The sequence below is a fragment of the Macaca nemestrina genome, chromosome 11 (genome assembly GCF_043159975.1).
Source record: "Macaca nemestrina isolate mMacNem1 chromosome 11, mMacNem.hap1, whole genome shotgun sequence".
NCBI lineage: Eukaryota > Metazoa > Chordata > Mammalia > Primates > Cercopithecidae > Macaca > Macaca nemestrina.
In genome coordinates this window covers 85,442,295-85,460,653 of record NC_092135.1, presented here as the reverse complement: position 1 = coordinate 85,460,653, position 18,359 = coordinate 85,442,295, and the positions used below count along the sequence as shown (strand labels likewise).

Below are 18,359 nucleotides of genomic sequence, written 5' to 3'. Positions count from 1 at the left end.
TATAAAAGATTTGAACAACACTCTCTACCAACTTCACATAAGTGGTATTTGTCTAACACTCTCCTTGCACACCCAGATGAACATATCATTATTTACATCTGGCACACTTTTGAATGGATTTAGAAGCAAAAATCAGTAAGTCAGTTTGAGGTATAAATATCATATGCCAATGTGTGTCAACCAAATGCAAATTTGGGGATGTTTTTGTTGTCAATCTTACGTCTTAATATTCATAATGAAATATTAAAACAAATTCATATAAGTTGAAATTCAAAAGAGTACTAGAATGGAAATTAGTTTAACATTCTCTCATTGCTCCTTAAAAAGCGTTGTTAAATGGTTTGTCCTGCCTAAATCTAAGAAAACTTGATAATTTGCTATAAATCTTTTCTAACTATTAATTGCTTTCATACTGTTATTGCCATACAAATTATCGTGTCCAAGGTTATTATTATTAGATTCCTCAAAGATAATTATCGGTAATATAAATACACTTAAAATTCTAGTGTGCTAAACCACATTGAGTTAGTTGGCATGTATATTACCTGAATTAATCCTATTTAGAATGTAACAGCAAACAAAATAGACGTTCTTTCAAAAATTGTATTAATCAAGCATTTATATATTCCCACCCTATGACTATTGTCAATAGGTAAATCAGGAACGAAAATTGTTTAGTGTTCTAGTCTTGTGTACTCATTATATGTATGCATTTCTTTCTTCTCCTTATCAATTAAATCATAACATATTAGTTTTATATCTAAATATTTTAATGTCAGATTATATGACAGTCTACAATCTAGTTGAAAACATTAATAGGAAGTTGGTTAGTTGCAGTGAAAGCAAAGTAAAGGAAACAACTTACTTCAACAGATACGGCTATACATATACACACACACACACCTGTTTTTCTTAAAAAGCTATTGAATAAAACATAGTACAATTCTAAAAGAAGTTTGGGTCCATTAGTTTCCCTTTCACAGACATTTTACTCTCCATAGAAGAATTAACTATTTCAAGAAAAAAAGGATGATCCTGTTGCTAAAAGAGGCTTATAACCCAATTCATATCATTTCTCTCATTCTTTCTTCCCTCCTCTCTCTCGCTCCCTTTCTATCTCTCTGGTCATGTAACTAACGGTAACCTGCTTTGACCAAAGATTCTCTCTGTAAAACAAATGATTCCACAACAAAATAAATATCACTCAACTTTCCTAATGTCTATGCGAGCAAATTAAAACTTCATAGACTTATTTTTGTCAATTTAAATTTCATTACCTACCATTTAAATTAGAACTTAGAATTCATATTTGGAATATGGTAGGACAAAGACAACTAACATTCTAGTTTTAGAGGGAAATGATTTCGTTAATTCAAATGTTAAGCCAAACAACGTGTCCCAGATGCCTTTTGTTTCATTTCTTCTCTACATTGGTAATAATAATGAAACGTGCGATTGGGTTGAGACAATGAAGCAAGGGAAAGAATAAGGAAAGGAAATAATTCTGGTTAATTTCACTTTTATTCCCAGGTATCTAACAAATTATTTTTATATGTAATGTAGGTTGCTTGAATTACTTTCATATTTCACATTTTTTAAATAATTGCTTTTAGTACAGATCTCCTGAATGGTAAACATAGTCACTATGAATTCTCAGCTTTGTAAATGTTAGAAAGTTTTATCACAGTTTCTAAAACATTACTCTATTGAAATGAAGTGGCTTCATGGTTACAATAAATAGAAAAGATTAATTTTTAGAGAAAAGAAAAAGAAATTCAATTTTTATTAAGACATGCTATATAGGAATAATTTTAATCGTAATAAATACATGATTCTTGTTTGTTAAATTCAAATTCATAGTATGACATCATAAATTGTGGCAATTGATATTCATATATTCTTTTGATTACAGATAATGTAAACAGGATTATACAGACGGCATTGCAACAAGGTGAATATTTATTTGTCTGTAAATTTGGAACATTTATGTAAGGCATTTGGATATTCAACTTTTTTTTTTTTTGTTTCCTTGTTTGTTTTTTCTGGTTCTTGATTCAGTATAGATATTCAATTCTTAAGTTTCTCTGAGATTGATTTAAAAAACCCATAAAAGAGATTGATCATAAACACATATGAGAAATTGATCATGTCATTTTTGAAATGATTTATTACGTGTTTCAAGGACATAATCAAAAATTAGGAAAATATATGCATTATATTTGTCAGAGGAGGCTCCAAACACTATATTTACTCTAATTCTAATGTAGTATGATATTTAGTTTTAGTTCAATCATAGTCCAGAGCCACACATGCTATTTTAGTATCTTCCAGATAGAGATTTAGATGTTTTGAGTCTTACTTTATTTCTCTGATCTCTAATCACTTGTTAATCTCAGCATTGTGTGGCTTTAGCAAGTTTCACCAAATATTCCCTGGAATGGATGTATGTCTCTTGAGTTGCCAACAGTTATACATGCAAAAGTAAGTGGAGATATTTAAAAATAAATATCTAGCATGTATGTGTATGTTTAATTGTGTAATTTAAATCATATTATTTATTGTTTTTAGCGAAAAATAATTACTTTTCACAAGCATATCAGCACAAGAAAGAATGGTATCAATGGATCAGGGAAACCAAACCTCCTTTTAATAAAGGTCTAGAAACTGATTTGGTTCAATTGTCAGTTATGGCATTTGCACTTCAATGAGAAAATATTGAACAAAGAGATAAAATAGTTTAACTCAGGACATGAAAGACCACAAAATTCAAAGTGCATTTAAATTTTGTTTTGATTTATTTATGTGGGAAAGATTTGAAAATGTCTGTGACACATCGATAATCTTTAGGCCCAAATCACTGACCAGAATTGGAATCAGAATGTATAAAATAAAGATAATAGCAAAGTTTGTACAAGAAACATAAGTAAATGTATGTACTTACAATTTTAAAAAATAGGTTCCTATAAATATTAAAATAATCTTGACAAAAATGTTTAGAACTTTAATTAAATGAAGGCTTTATCTGTAATATCAAATAAAATAGCATATTTATAATAAAGAAGTTTTTGTCTACAAAGGGAAATAAATATTTTTGTGAAAGAAGATACCAAGCTTTAAATATTAGGACCTTTTCCCAAAAACATAAAATTAGAAAAAAAATTAAATAAAGGTAATATTTTAATGTAAAATTATGCTATAAAGCGTATATTTATAACTCAGAATTCAATCATTCTTAACTCATATTTTATATGAAAGTTAGAGAATAAAGCTGTGTTCACATGAATGTTAAAAATGCTTACATGCTAACACCTATTCATAACAAAGACTTGATCAATTTTGAGTTAGCTTTATATTATGCTTCCTAACATTGGACCATTATAGATTTGAGATTTAATACAATCCCTTAGAAATAAAGTTTGGTCCAAGACAATTCCCAAGTGTTGAGACTCAAACAAAAGTTGACAGTAATAATGCTGTAGCTTATCCAGTCTGCATTCTGTGTTACTCAATTTCAACTGAGCACCAACTTAGAGCAAGGGTTATGTACGCAAATTCAATAAGAAGGTTAATTTATTTACCTGAAGAAAATGGGAAATTAATTTCTTGATTTACAACTGTAGTTTAAACTGCAGGTCAAAAAAGAATTATTTTACATGTGTCTATTTTCAACTTTGTCTTCAAATAAGTTCATGTTTCCCAATGTGGTTTCATATAAAAAATAGCAACTTTCAGTTGTACAGTTCATTGTTTGTTGTTATTTTGTTTGTTTATTTTTAATTTTTGTGGGTACATATCAGGTGTATATATTTATGTACATGTACAGTGTCTTAATTATACTTATCAGCATAATTTGTTGTACTTTTATGTTTTTATATGTAATATTTTTCCCCAATCCACTTTTGGCAAACAAAGTTTTTGTATCCTCTGTTCAGATTATTTAAAATTTCATTAAAAGTACACATTAAAACTAAAACAAATCATATGATAGTAATTCAATGTATTTTTTACCTTATAAAATGTTATAAAATTTTAAAGAATTGTTTTATTCATTTCCCCCACATATTATTACACTTAACTAAACATCATAAAAACATTCATTTGAAAAAACAAGAGGCAAAACAGAAGAAACAATGTTAACTTTCAAATTAATATATTGAAAAGTTATAGAAAATAGACTTTTAAAACTATATTATAGTAGGAAGTTTTACTTAATAAAATAACTTTTTAATAAGGTGTTGGTTCTTTTATAGATCTGCAACGGTTGCAGAAATCATTAACATCATTAATACATGTTCTTTTTTATAGTAAAATACTTGTGGGTATTGCTTCCCTGACATAGAAGAACAAGTTGCTTTAAGATGAAAAAGGTTACCACAGTTCAATTTTGCCAATATGGTAATATACTTGCAGGAAAAAAATTGAGAAATTGGAATTTTGTTCTAAAAATTCAAGCCAAATATGCCGGTGCACATAATAATTTTGAAAATTAGCTCACTTCTTTTCACAGTGCATGCATGTAGACAGAGCTGGTGATGTAGATCACAGTGGCACAACTTCTATGACAGCTGTGTTTAGCCTGCTTTGGAGCACTATCAAAGAAGAAGTATTAGTCTTTTGCAAAAGCCTCTCCAATCCTTGAACATGTATTTCCTTTCTGCCTCTGCATTATTGAAGTCATTCCAATGACAAGAAGAAGGAAAAAATAAAAATGACACAGCAGTAGAGGATGTGCTACCTAGTACGGATATTAATTCCCGCATAAGAATTCAGGAACTTCTAAGGCTAGCCATGAAAACTTCCATCCCCTCAAATCTTCTTTTTCAACTTTTAAAAATTTAAACCATTCTTTTTTTTTAAAATTGTACTTTATGTTCTAGGGTACATGTGCACAACGTGTAGGTTTGTTAAGCAACGCACTAAACTGCTTTTCCTGAGCAGCCACCCTCAATACCTTGAAATGTTCATAGACCTTTCCTAAATGTTAATACACATAAACATATTAAAAATAATTAAACCACATTTTTGCCATAAAGTTTTGTAATTTCAAAGCAAGAGTGGTAAATGGTAAAATAATATTTTATTCCTTAAATTTGTTAATAAAATGATAGTTAACTCCCTAATAATTTACAATGAGAAATTTAGAATTTGAAATGCCAATCCCAAAATAACGATAGATAATTTTAATAGTGTATAGCTGTGGATAAAGTTGGATTTTTTACTTTTTAATTTTTATGCTTACTCCTTAAATAACTTAGCCAGTTATTTATAAATTTTATTAAAATCAGTAATTTATTTACACAAAAGAATATTGCCTTCTGACATTTTTATAATTTCTAGAAAAGCCAGATTTCTGCTTTTTGGAAGAAGATCCTGGAATATGTCGAGGTTATATTACCAGGTATTTTTATAACAATCAGTCAAAACAGTGTGAACGTTTCAAGTATGGTGGATGCCTGGGCAATATGAACAATTTTGAGACACTGGAAGAATGCAAGAACACCTGTGAAGATGGTTGTAAGTTTATTTCTCATTTCATTTTAGTACATTTATAGGCATTCTTTTAAAACTAAGGCATCTCAGATGATATTCAAGCCTACTCAGATTTTGTTTTAGCCATGCAAATGAAGATATGTATTCATTAAATGTGACATTTGTGACTATAGTTTTTTAAAAAGCATAGAAAATTAAGAAATTATTTTCATAGATCTATTTCTTTTTATGTTGCATTATTTAATTTTTCTTCCTGAGAATACTGCAGTACAATTTTGGCGCAATAGAGTTGTTGAAATCTTTCACATTTATACAAATATAAGAGCAAACCGTTAATGAAAACTACCACCTAAAATCAATTAGTTTTATCTGCCTGTAACATTGATTAAAGGGATGACTTAAACATTAACTGTCATGCTTTTTTGACCAAGAACTACAGTTACTCATGGAAATATTACCTTACAATATATTTAAAGATTCACTGTTTGCTAACTTAACATAGCAATGTGAATTAAATTGCCAGAAGTCTTCTTTATTAACTGTTGTATGCTTCATGAGTCCAAATATGAGATTGTGACAATGTTTATCTATTTTAATTGGCTGTATTTTTTTCCAGTGAATGGTTTCCAGGTGGATAATTATGGAACCCAGCTCAATGCTGTGAATAACTCCCAGACTCCACAATCAACCAAGGTTCCCAGCTTTTTTGGTAAGAATCTTGTGGATTTTATAGCTTCCAGGAAACTATTATCCCGGTAACAATGAAGTGGATTGTGTATTAGAAGTATGTCTTTAAATATACGTATACCTGTGTTGTTGCTTAATAATGTGTTTGTTGAAATACTGAGATTCAAATTGTTCAAGAGATTTAATCTCATGAAAGCAACAATTTTCCTAATCTATTTTAAAATATGCTTTGAAGTAGGCTTTTGATTATGTATCACATGAAAAACTTTCACATGATATTTAGCTCTATGCCAAATTTATTTTGTAAAACAACACTAGGAATTATCAGCCTCGGTGTAAGATGGTAAATCATTTTACTGGCACAGCAGTGCATCAAAGGCAGTTTAAAGTGCTTTTAAAGTCAGTGTAGCGCTAGGCAAGGTCTCTGGTGTTACTCAGAGGACAGATTAGAAATGGACTGAATAACCATGCCTAAATGTTTATGTCACTCTGGAGGGAATTTCCTTTTGAATTCTTCAGGACTCTTTTTTATGTTCTTGTCTGTTAACTTATTTATCAGATTTAAATGAATATACAGAAAATATTTCCACAAAATGCAGAGCTGAGAAAATAGTGAAAATACTGGAAAATATAATCAGGAACCACAAATATCTGGGCAGTTAGAAATAACTTAAAAAGCTAAAAATTACCAGTGTAAAAATATTAGATCTTAGCTAAATTATAAAAATCACATGTTCTTATTCAGATGTTTAAGATTTTGCTTAGAAGTAGTCCATGTGAACATGTCAAATGTAAACTTGGCATGTTTATATATAAACTTAGCCTGAGTGTAAGGAATTCTGTAACTATTAAAATTGCAATCTTAGGATTAAAATAATTTTTTTTAAAAAAAGAAAGAAACATAGTGTTTGGCCCAGGAATTATCTACTGACCATTTATCAGAATCAGATTGGCTTTGAGCTACTCCTCTTTATAGCAGACAAACAAACGAGCAACTAAGCAAGCAAGCCAACAGAATGCAAACAAAACTCTTGCCCAGGTGGATTTGAAGCATTAAAATGTTGACTCCGACTTATCTAGAAAGAGTGTGTGAATGTTCAGCTGAGTCCCACAGTGATCTAATCATTTGTGGATCTTGCTTCAGCACTGAATGTCACACCTTGGAAATCACAAGGAGGATTTGAAACACGATTAAAGAGGAAATGGAAAGTGTAAAGAGACGTGAGATCTACGAGGGAGCATAATATGTGCTTTTAATAATTGAAACACTATTATGTGAAAGGAGAAGTTCTCTGCATGCCTTACCCTTTAGTCCTGCCTATTTCAGACCCTCCCCAGACCCCCATCCCCATTCTCCCTTATCCCCCTCAACCCAGCCTAAGCATGAGGATTAGTGTGTGAGAGCTGAAGTATAAATACCTTTCTATAATATGCTTCTTTCTTATGTGAGATCTTAAAAAAATTGATGACTGTCTCAGGGATTAATAAATTCCCTAAATTGTAGGCATTCGGTAAGTGTTCAATTAGTACTTAAGAGGTCATTAAGGGAATGCAAGCTTTCAGTGGGAGTAGGAAAGTACGATATATTCAAAATGACTTCAGGCCCTTTACATTCAATAGGTAGAGCAGTGAATTGAATGCCAGATGAACTTGAGTCTAATTTTTAAATACTACTTCATTTGTAAAAATTAATACCTTTGTGATTCTGATTTTTTATCTGAAAAATTAAGTACTATCATTTCATTGTTTCTTCATGTCTTTCCAGCTTTATATTTTTCACTCATATTTTGTTTTATTCAGTTAAGTATTATATTTTCAAAAGCACACTAAATCTTACTGCTGTAAAAGAAAATTTAGAATGACAAAATTATTAACAGATTTAAATATACATGTGACACAGTATATCAACAAGTACAAGAAATGTATGAAATCAGTTTGCAACATATTTGAATATTTTTGTTTGAATTATTTTACCAATTCAAGTGGAGATCTGCAGTCATTTATCTTTAAAGTGAGTAGAGTAGGCTACGGAATAGTTTCAACTTAAATTTTTTGAAGCATAAAATTTAAAATTTTGGTAAGCGTACTACCAAATTAGAAAGGGCAAAATGAAAATAAGTGTGAGAAAGTAATATTAATGAGTTTTAAATGCCCTCTGATATGTGTCTTCTTTAGTTTATTATGTAGCTCCACATTGAAAATTGTAACAAATAAATAAATGCTTGTAAAAGCAAATTACTAACTAAGTAAGCAGTAAGAATTGACAACATGAATTTAAAAGAAAACAATATTAACAATAATTTATTCAGAATAATAGACATTTAAGGAATAATATTATCATAACTGCACTTAAAATTAGGGCAAATGTCTCCTTTATTTGTCTAGAAAACTTTTATTTTTTTATTGTGTATATTGGCCTCAAAATCAACATTCCTCCAGCCAATTTGATCAATTTTCCTCTTTTTCTAGGAGCATAATGTATTTCTTTCTCCTTCCTTCCTTCCTTCCTTCCTTCCTTCCTTCCTTCCTTCTTCCTTCCTTCCTTCCTTTCCTCTTTCCTTCTTTCTTTCTTTCCTTCCTTCCTTCCCTTTCTTTCTTTCCTTCCTTCTTTTTCTTTCCTTCTTTCCTTCCCTTTCTTTCCTTCTTTCCTTCCTTCCCTTTCTTTCCTTCTTTCCTTCCTTCCTTCCTTCCCTCCCTCCCTCCCTCCCTCCCTCCCTCCCTCCCTCCTTCCTTCCTTCCTTCCTTCCTTCCTTCCTTCCTTCCTTCCTTCCTTCCTTCCTTCCTTCCTTCCTTCCCTCCCTCCCTCCCTCCCTCCCTCCCTCCCTCCTCCCTTCCCTTCCCTTCCCTTCCCTTTCCTTTCCTTCCTTCCTTCTTTCCTAACTTAAAACATGAAACAATGTTGCAATAACTAGGAGACATTTGATATTAAGGATGGCATAACATGGATTGTCGATGAAACTATGTTGCCATTCTTCTTAAAACCTACATGATTTCTAATCTGCCCCAGCCAAGATGCAGAAGTGGGAAGGCAGATGTCCCTGTACTCTGTCTAAAACCTAGAGGACCCCTTGTCACTTCTGTCTGAGGGATTTGCTGAGATCTATAGACACCTCTTAATTTCCCCAATCAAATATAATTACATCTGTCACTGCTTACAATTATATTGATACATTCTATTGTCGCTTAAGAAAATGCAATTCTTTGTATACATAAAACTTTGTTTTTCAAGGGTTTTATCAAATGTGTAAGGTTCTCTGTGGTATCAGATTATTTTGAAAAGCTGTAAATCCTTTAAAGTTTCAATTCAATGTACAGGAATAATAATCTGCCCCACAACATAAATGGAACACCATAAATGGAACACCATTCTTTTAAAATTCTTTCCACTAAATAACAATTTTTAAGTAGAGTATTTGAATATTCTAAAATTCAATTATTATTAAGTGAAATATTTATAAGTATAATTTTAATGTTTTTCTTCATGATATTATGGAAACATTTTAGAAGTTTAAACATTATTAGAATGTGACTTTTTAAAAATTGCTATTTATTTTTAATTACTAGAATGTTGTAAACAACTTTCAAGATATGTTTTCCAGTAAGCTTTCTTGATTCAAGATACTTGAATACTTACTAAGCACAATTCAGGTGTAATTTTTCTTTTTATTTCCACATTTCAATATTAACAAGTTATTTAGGTAATCTCAAAGACAGTCTTATGCTTCCTTAAGAGATTTTAAATAATGATTTGTAAGCATATCCCTGAGTGTGAGTGCATTATTTCAGTTTGATAGGCTGTGTTGAGTATATCCATGTAGTTCAAATAAATGTGTTCTCTCCACATGTATAAAAGAAATATTTCTAAAGCAATTTCCCTAAATGTGTGCCATTTTGTGCATAAACTCTAGAATTGAAAACCATCAAAATTGGTTCTTCTTGATTTCCCACATGATTGAAATGATATAGCAAATAAAAAACCTTTCAGCCTGAAGACATGAGTTAAATTCCCAACTCTTCAACTAATAGCTGTGTGACCCTCAGATATTTCTTAAACTGAGTTTCGTCTTTCCAGTGTAAAATGAGGATGGTAATACTATAGTACTAACTTGATAGGTTGTGTTATGAGGTTAAATCAGTCAAAATATATAACTTTCTTAGGACAGTGCCTGATATCTAGTCAGTTGGTGTAGGGTTCCTCATTATTATTATCCATGTGATTCAGAGTAGTACGCTTAACTCACCAGGCTTTAGATTCTCATTTGTAAAACAACTCCTTTGTAAGTTCCTATTTGCAGAACAAATTTTTATTTCAGACACTCAAAAAGTCTCTAGTTATTCAGATAAATGCATCAGTAAATATACAGTCTCAAAATCATGACTAATATTTTAAGAAGAATTAATACTAGAACTAAATTAATGCATATATGGAAACTTGAAGAGTTTGAATGTGTTTATTAGAAACAAGATGAGATTATTGTCACAGAGAAGTATCATGGGGCTTCAAGGTCAAAAGATGTTTATTTGTATAATTGTTCTTTATCTTTTCGACATTCCCAAGTTTCCAAAGTTTTTGAGTTTTTCCACTGTTTTTCTGATTATTCCAATTTGAATGATTAGTAATTTTCTTTGTATCACTTCAATTCTTCCAGTCATTCATTAAATTTCATTGCTTTTTATGAAATGTTTATTTCTGTCTCTTCCATTTTCACTCATATTTATTTTGTTCATATCATCAATCCTTCATGGTTAGATTACCTAAACAATCATGTCATCCAATTTGGAACACTAATGATAGTTAAAGAGGGTGTTAAAAAATTAAGGTATATGTCTATTTTAAATATATGTATGCATTGACATAAAATTGGAATTGTCATTTTGGTGACTCTACAAAAAATAGTTTTATATTTAAAAGTATTTTAGTATTTTTAAATTATATATATATATAATTTACAAATATATTTATATATATTTATATATTAATATATATTTTTATATATTATTTATATATATTATATAAATTTCTATATATTATATATTTATATATATTAACATATATATTTATATATATTTATATATATATTTATATATATATATGAACGTGATATCCTCCCAAAATAAGTATAAACTAATAGGGGCTTAGGCAAACCAGGCTGTATAGACATGAGACAAATAGATAAACAGATATCAGAAAGCTCAGATATAACTCAGATATTGTATATATACATTACACATAGTATAATTATATATCTAACATAAGTAAACTAAAGCATATTAGAGAGAGAGAGAGCAAGAGAGAGAGAGAGACAAAAAGGAGCAGTCAGATGTAACAAATTATACATGACCTTTTTGACATCACTGTCCTATTTCTATTCATTGATCATGTGAGTAATTTAGCTTTGTCCACTTGCCTAAAATCTGTCTGCATTGTCCATTAGTCTTCTATCTATTGCAGATATTTTCTGTCCCTTAAGTACAACTTTTTTCCATCCATTCAAATTGGCCTCTTCATTACCATTAAACACAAATTATTCACTTTCATTCTAAAGGATGTTTTATGTGATTTTCCCGATCTAAAATTGACTGACCCTCCTCATCTTCTTAACCAATCTGCCTTTTCACTACCATAAGGAGGCCTTCTTTCTGTCTCTCTCCCCTGGCTTCTTACTATGATTCCTTTAATATCTGTATTATTAGATATTGTGTTTGCTCTACCTCACTGTCTAGATTACAAGATTTTTTGAAGAAAAAGTTAATGTGCTATGCAGTTTATAGACTTCTCCCACCCTCAGCATTGATCACAGTGTTAAACATGTAAAGATGACTCACATTTTTTATTTATTAATTTTGTGATCCACAGTTACAAAAGAAGGAACAAATGATGGTTGGAAGAATGCGGCTCATATTTACCAAGTCTTTCTGAACGCCTTCTGCATTCATGCATCCATGTTCTTTCTAGGATTGGATAGTATTTTATGCCTATGTTAATATTTGTGCTTTTGGCATTTCCTTAATATTTATATGTATAAATGATGCCTTCGGTAGCCTACTGCTAATAAAGTTTTAATATTTACATGCATAGTAAACATAGTGTTCTCACAGCACCTCGCTGGTAAATGTCTAACTAGCAAAGAAATATGAATGTTCTCAGGAGTTCATGCTAGTTGTGAGCCTTTTGACTGGACCTAACTATTCATGAAAAAAAAAAAAGTCATTTTTTTTTTTCTGATTTTTATATATCCCTTTGCTTCCATACATCAACTCTTTGGTTTTTTGTTTTGTTTTTTGTTGTTGTTTTTGAGAGGGAGTTTCACTCTTATTGCCCAGGCTGGAGTGCAATGGCGTGATCTCGGCTCACTGCAACCTCCGCCTCCCAGGTTCAAGGGATTCTCCTGCCTCTGCCTCCCAAGTAGCTCAGATTACAGGCGCTCGCCACCACACTGGGCTAATTTTTTGTATTTTTAGTAGAGACAAGGTTTCACCATTTTAGTCAGGCTGGTCTTGAACTCCTGACCTCAGGTGATTGCCTTGGCCTCCCAAAGTGCTGGGATTACAGGCGTGAGCTACTGTGCCTGGCCCCATACATCAACTCTTGAGAGCTAACTGGGAACAACATCAGCTTTATGATATTCTGGGGGGAAAAAATTCAGGTAGACTTAAAAAGCTACTGCCAACCCAATTCTAGTTGGCCACTAACTGGGAAAGGGAACACCTATATACCTGACCCAGTTCTACATTGCTTCCTGCCAGCCTCCAGGTCCAGGGAAAGTAATTGGATGACATCCTGAAGATCCTTTTGCTACTTGAAACTCTATCCCTCTCCTAAATGTATTCAATGTATGACCTCCAGACATACTTTCCATTTATGTGGAAAAAATAGAAAATAAAATCTATGCATATATAAATACATTTTTAAAAATATTTTTGTTATCACTAGCCTTCTGAAACAGGTGTTATGTTCACAAAGGGCCTAATGGACAGTCAAACACAATCACTGATATAGTCAACTTATAAATCTGCATGGGATTGTTATTATCTCCTTGGCTTCTTGTTGAAGGTGTGATTGCATGTAGAGGAATACTGCAAGCATGAGAACTTTCTGGAGAGAAACTATCCCTCACCAGCTAAAGAGCTCCACATCCAGCTGCATACCACAGGTCACCACAAGCACTGTTTACAGTTCTTAAAAAACGAACAAACAAACAAAAAACCACTTCATCCACAGTCCACTTTCATAGTTCTAAAGAAGTATCTTGCCTTTCATTATGTGTTCTAAGACCAAGAAGCACAGGAACATCCCTCATAATCTAAAGGCGCCTGCATAGTAAATCTGGAGCCTCATATTCTGATTTTCTGACAAGCTGGCTTTCCAAAAATAGATAACAAGTTTTGGACAGCACCCAGCAAGTTTTCTACTTCCTGACAGGAATGCTGATGAGAAACAAAAATGTGGCACTTCATCTCTGCCAAAATCACTGCCATCAAAATGCAGTCACCCTAGATGACCACTGTCTACTTTTCTAATCCCTTTCTTCCTGGACCATCTTTAGTCTTAACACAGATAATTTGTTGCCCCAGTCATAAGAGTCCTCCAGAGAAGTGTTTCTCAAGCTTGAATAATCTATAGATGTCTTTAAAAGGAAAAAATCACAGACTTCCAATTTGTAAGCCAAATTGCTTAAAATAACATTCATTTTGTATGAACCAGTAACATAGTAGGAATAAATTCATTATGATTATTACACAACTATAAACCAAAAATTGTGTACAAATTAATACCATGCAAACTACAAACTAATAAATTAATAATACTAATTTGATAAGACTTATTTTGCTTAAAAAAGAAAAAGCCTTATTGTAATATGAATTTAATAGTAACTGGTATAGGGCAGGTTAGTAATGTGGTAAGAATAGCTCAGACAAACTTGAGCTACTCTATGTCGTGTGTAATTCTCTTCCTTTTTTCTATTTGAGTAATAGAAAATCTTTGCAGAAATGAAGTTAAGAAGTATTAATACAAAATGGTGGCTGGGTGCAGTGGCTCACTCCTGTAATACCAGCACTTTGGGAGGCTGGGGTGGGAAGATAGCTTGAGCCCAGGAGTTCAAGACCAGCCTGAGCGACATGCAGAGATCCTGTCTCTCCAAAAAAATAAAATAATTAGCCCAGTGTGGTGGCCTGTGATTGTAAACCCACCTACTCTGGAGGCTGAGGTGGGAGGATTGCTTGAGCTGGGGAGGTTGAGCCTGCAGTGAGCTGTAATTGTGCCACTGCACTCCAGCCTGGATGACAGCAAGACTCTCTCAAAATAAATAAATAAAATTTGTTGATCAGGAAAATTCCAACTCTGCCTCTTCTAAGGATGTAGTGGAGAGGGGTTTCCAGCTTTTAATTGTATGTAATACCATTACATGGATCTGAGTGACCAGTGCAGATATGATCACATGGATGCAAGACTGTAACTTTGGTGTGGTTGTTTCTAGAATCAGTCCGTGTTGACCATCTCAACTCAATACTTGTTGCCTTCAAATGTTCAAGCTCTCTAAATACTGTTTGAATCAGCGTTGTTGCCCCAAGACTTGTGTGGTGACCTATTTTGATTAGAACTCTTTCAAACTTAGAAAACTTCAACTTCATGCTTATAACTGTGGACTATAGTATACTTAACATGTTCTGAACCTGAATTTGGACATCAGTTCTAAATGAGAAGTTGTGACAATTTTTTTTATCTGATAAAATTATTAAAATATTTTTGCTCAGGTACTACTATTTTCTTAATTTTCTAATTAGTTTTCAGAATGACATATGTTAGTGGTTTAGAGCATTGACGTTGTAGAAAGAAAGATGTGGTTTTTAATTCCAGTTCTGCTATTTTCTGACTCAGTCTGTGGCCTTGAAAAAAGATTACAAAACTTCTCTCAGCTTCAGGTTCCTCATTTATTTTATGTGGCAAGAAATATCTCAAAACTTTTGTAAAACTGTAATGAGACATAAAATTCTTAACCCAGTGTTGAGCACACAATTAGAGTACGAAGTATTAATTTTTGAGGTTGTTTTCAATGATGATGATGATGACCTATTTTCATCTGAGCTTTATAGCCCAAAAAATGAGTGCTATTTGTATACATTTTATTATTGATCATTTTTAATGCAGCTAAAGTCTGTAAACTTGATCTGATGTATCTTTATTTAACATATTTTATGCTAAGATTATTTGAAATAATATATATAGCACTTGAAAATTCAAATATAGTTATAAATACAAATTTTTTTTTTGTCTTTGGATCTTATAAGTAATTGAAAGACATATAGACCTATATTTTCAACTTTATCTTATGACCTAAGGTACAGATCTGTGTACTTCCTAATTTCAGTTCATTTCAGCAAACATTGAGTATCTCCTACATGGCAATAACTACCATAGGTACTAGGAATATGAGAATAAGAAGAGTGTAATTTTGTCCTTTATAGGTGTGTTTGTCAAATAGGGAAAAAGATAAATAAATAGATGACTTCAATGCCTGTGTTACATGCTAAGACAGAGACCTGCACAAGGGTTACAGGAGAACAGAGTCACAATAACATTTTACATTCATTAAACAATGTCAACATTAAAATATTCTATGTTTTCAAAACTTGAGCTCTATCTTCATCTTCCACTTCAAATTCATTTGCCTGGATGCTGGCTAATCCATGGACATAGTCTACAATTTCATCTTTATATTCATATATTTTTCTAGGTAAAGCCACAACGAAAAAAAGCCACCAAAAGTTACAAAAAATACAACATTCTAAGTAGAATTTATTCTATAATGTTTCATAACATATTGGAAAAATATTACATCTTCTGAATGCAGAAACACTAGAATTATTTCATCTCTAGCTCTCTACCTGCCCAAATTCAATCTGGTGCTTAATTTTAGCTACTCCCATGGTAACTGCTTCGGTTATGGTAATTTTATATTATTCTCTATTGAAAGTTACTGGATTCAAGCTAAATATGCCTGGTTGAGTTTCCTTCATGTATTCAATGAGATCAGAACTTGTCTTTTCCTTCTTCAATAATTTCAGTGGCTCATTATTGTCTGCATTGTAAAATCCAAATATAGTAGTATTCAAGAACCTTCTTAATTTGACCTAAATGTATTTTTCCAGCCCTGTATCCCACTATAGTCTTTTTTGTGTTGTGTTCTCCAGACAGCCTGGAGTTTGCAAAGTACCGCCAAGCAAACTAGAAACCTTCTGACCTTTGTGTTTTTACTTTCCTTCACCCATATGCTTCTCTGTATCCTCTGCTTACTAAAATCCCATTCTTCCTAAAAAACTGATCAACAGACTAAATGCTAATTTTTACTTTTACTAAAATTTTGTAGGGTTTAAAATTTTACGTATATGTCATGAAGAAAGTTTTTCTCATGCATTATTAGACATAATTATCTTAGAAGAAAGTATACTCAATAGTTGTATAATCTAGAATTATACTATGGCTTTCTTTCTTTGTGGCTTTGCTTAGACAAATCCCTGAAGGAACCTGACTTTATGAACTCTGTCCATGGATTAGGCAGTATCTAGGCAAAGAAATCCAACCCAGAGAACATCTACCCAATTTATTTCCTTCCCTTTTAATATGCGGAGGGAGTTTCTGTCTGGGCAAGGTTTCACTCAGTCTATTCTTCATCACCTTTCAATTTCAAGTTCACTGGCAACCCTCCTTCTATTATCCTCAGGTAAGTGGCCCAGTATACACATAGGGGAGAAAAAAAAGGTCCACAGTGCTCGTTTTTCCATTCCCTGCCCCGTTTTTTTTGTTGTTGTTGTTTCTTTATAGATTATTGGTTTCCACCAATTTAATACCACTTCTCCTGATTAATGAGTAGAGATACATACTCTTTCTTTTTTACAGAGAGAGGGACAGGTTTACCACACATTCCTACTCAGAAACAGATTCCAATCTCTAATCTCTAGCCTTTTATCTATTACCTCAGGACACTGGACTCACTCTAACGTATTTTTTCTGTCATATATCTTGAGCATTATAATTGCAGATAATTTGAATAAAAAAGAAAATAAAAGAAGACACACTGGCCATATCCACATTATGCAGAAACAATCATTGTTGGCATTATAGCATATTTCATTTTACTCTTTCCTTGTGTATTTCAACTTATCACAAAGTAAATAAAGTTCAAGACTGGAAGTAGCTGCTGGAGGAGATGTAACAATATAGAATAAGCTCAGCATAAAAGTATCTTTTTGTAAAATTTAACCTAGCAAATGTCTAAGCTCCCTACCTAATAAAGCTATCTCTATAGTAGTCATCCTCCCAACTGATTGCAAGTCCTTTTAAATATTTGCCCAATGCATACGTATATAAATTCTATTCTCATTTATATGTGTTTGTATATGTATGTGTATGTATTTGTGTGTTGGCACAAAATATAAATTATTACATTTTCTTGATTCTAACATGCAGGTTTTTGTACATTCTAACAATTCTAATCATGATGAAACTTATAACTGATAGTGTATAATAGTGTAATTATATATATATATTTTTTTCTTTCTGTTTTTTTTTGAGATGGAGTCTTGTTCTGTCACCCAGGCTGAAGTGCAGTGGCGCAATCTTGACTCACTTGCAACATTCGCCTCTGGAGTTCAAGTGACTCTCCTGCCTCAGCCTCCCTAGTAGCTGGGACCACAGCTGTGTGCCACCACGCCCAACTAATTTGTGTATTCTTAGTAGAGACAGGGTTTCACCTAGTCGGCCAGGCTGGTCTCAAACTCTGGACCTCAGGTGATCCACCCACCTCGGCCTCCCAAAGTGCTGGAATTACAGGTGTGAGCCACCGCACCCGGCCGTGTTTTTCTTTCTTCATGAGTAGTACATAAAATAATAGTGCATCTTCAAATTAGTGACATTTAGATTTTATGTAAATGATATTTCATATAACATTTGGCAAGCTATAAGCAGTTTCTCGTCCCACATAGTACCTTTCTACTTTTGTTGGCATGGGGAAGAAAAAAAGTGTTGAATAGTAGATAAATTCATATCTGTAAGGTCCATGTTTTGCTAAATGGTTTAGGCACTTTAAATGTCATCGTAGGTACATAAATTTGTGAAAAGTTTCAGTGGAAAATTCAGCAACATCTACCAAGTTATACATTGAATATAGATTTTGCATAAT

General features: G+C 32.2%; 1 protein-coding gene across 3 annotated transcripts in view; it reads left to right on the top strand.

Annotated features, from left to right (window-relative positions):
• Window positions 1–18,359, top strand: part of LOC105468250 (tissue factor pathway inhibitor) — a 103,402-nt gene that overhangs the window by 77,864 nt on the left and 7,179 nt on the right. For 2 of the 3 annotated variants that reach the window (XM_071073033.1, XM_011718353.3), the window contains 3 exons: window positions 1,913–1,951; window positions 5,338–5,514; window positions 6,107–6,199. In XM_071073033.1, coding sequence (XP_070929134.1) covers window positions 1,913–1,951; window positions 5,338–5,514; window positions 6,107–6,199 — 309 coding nt within the window. Of the gene's footprint in view, window positions 1–1,912; window positions 1,952–5,337; window positions 5,515–6,106; window positions 6,200–12,034; window positions 14,849–18,359 lie in introns of those variants that run through there. The other variant, XM_011718354.3, reaches the window with a different exon arrangement.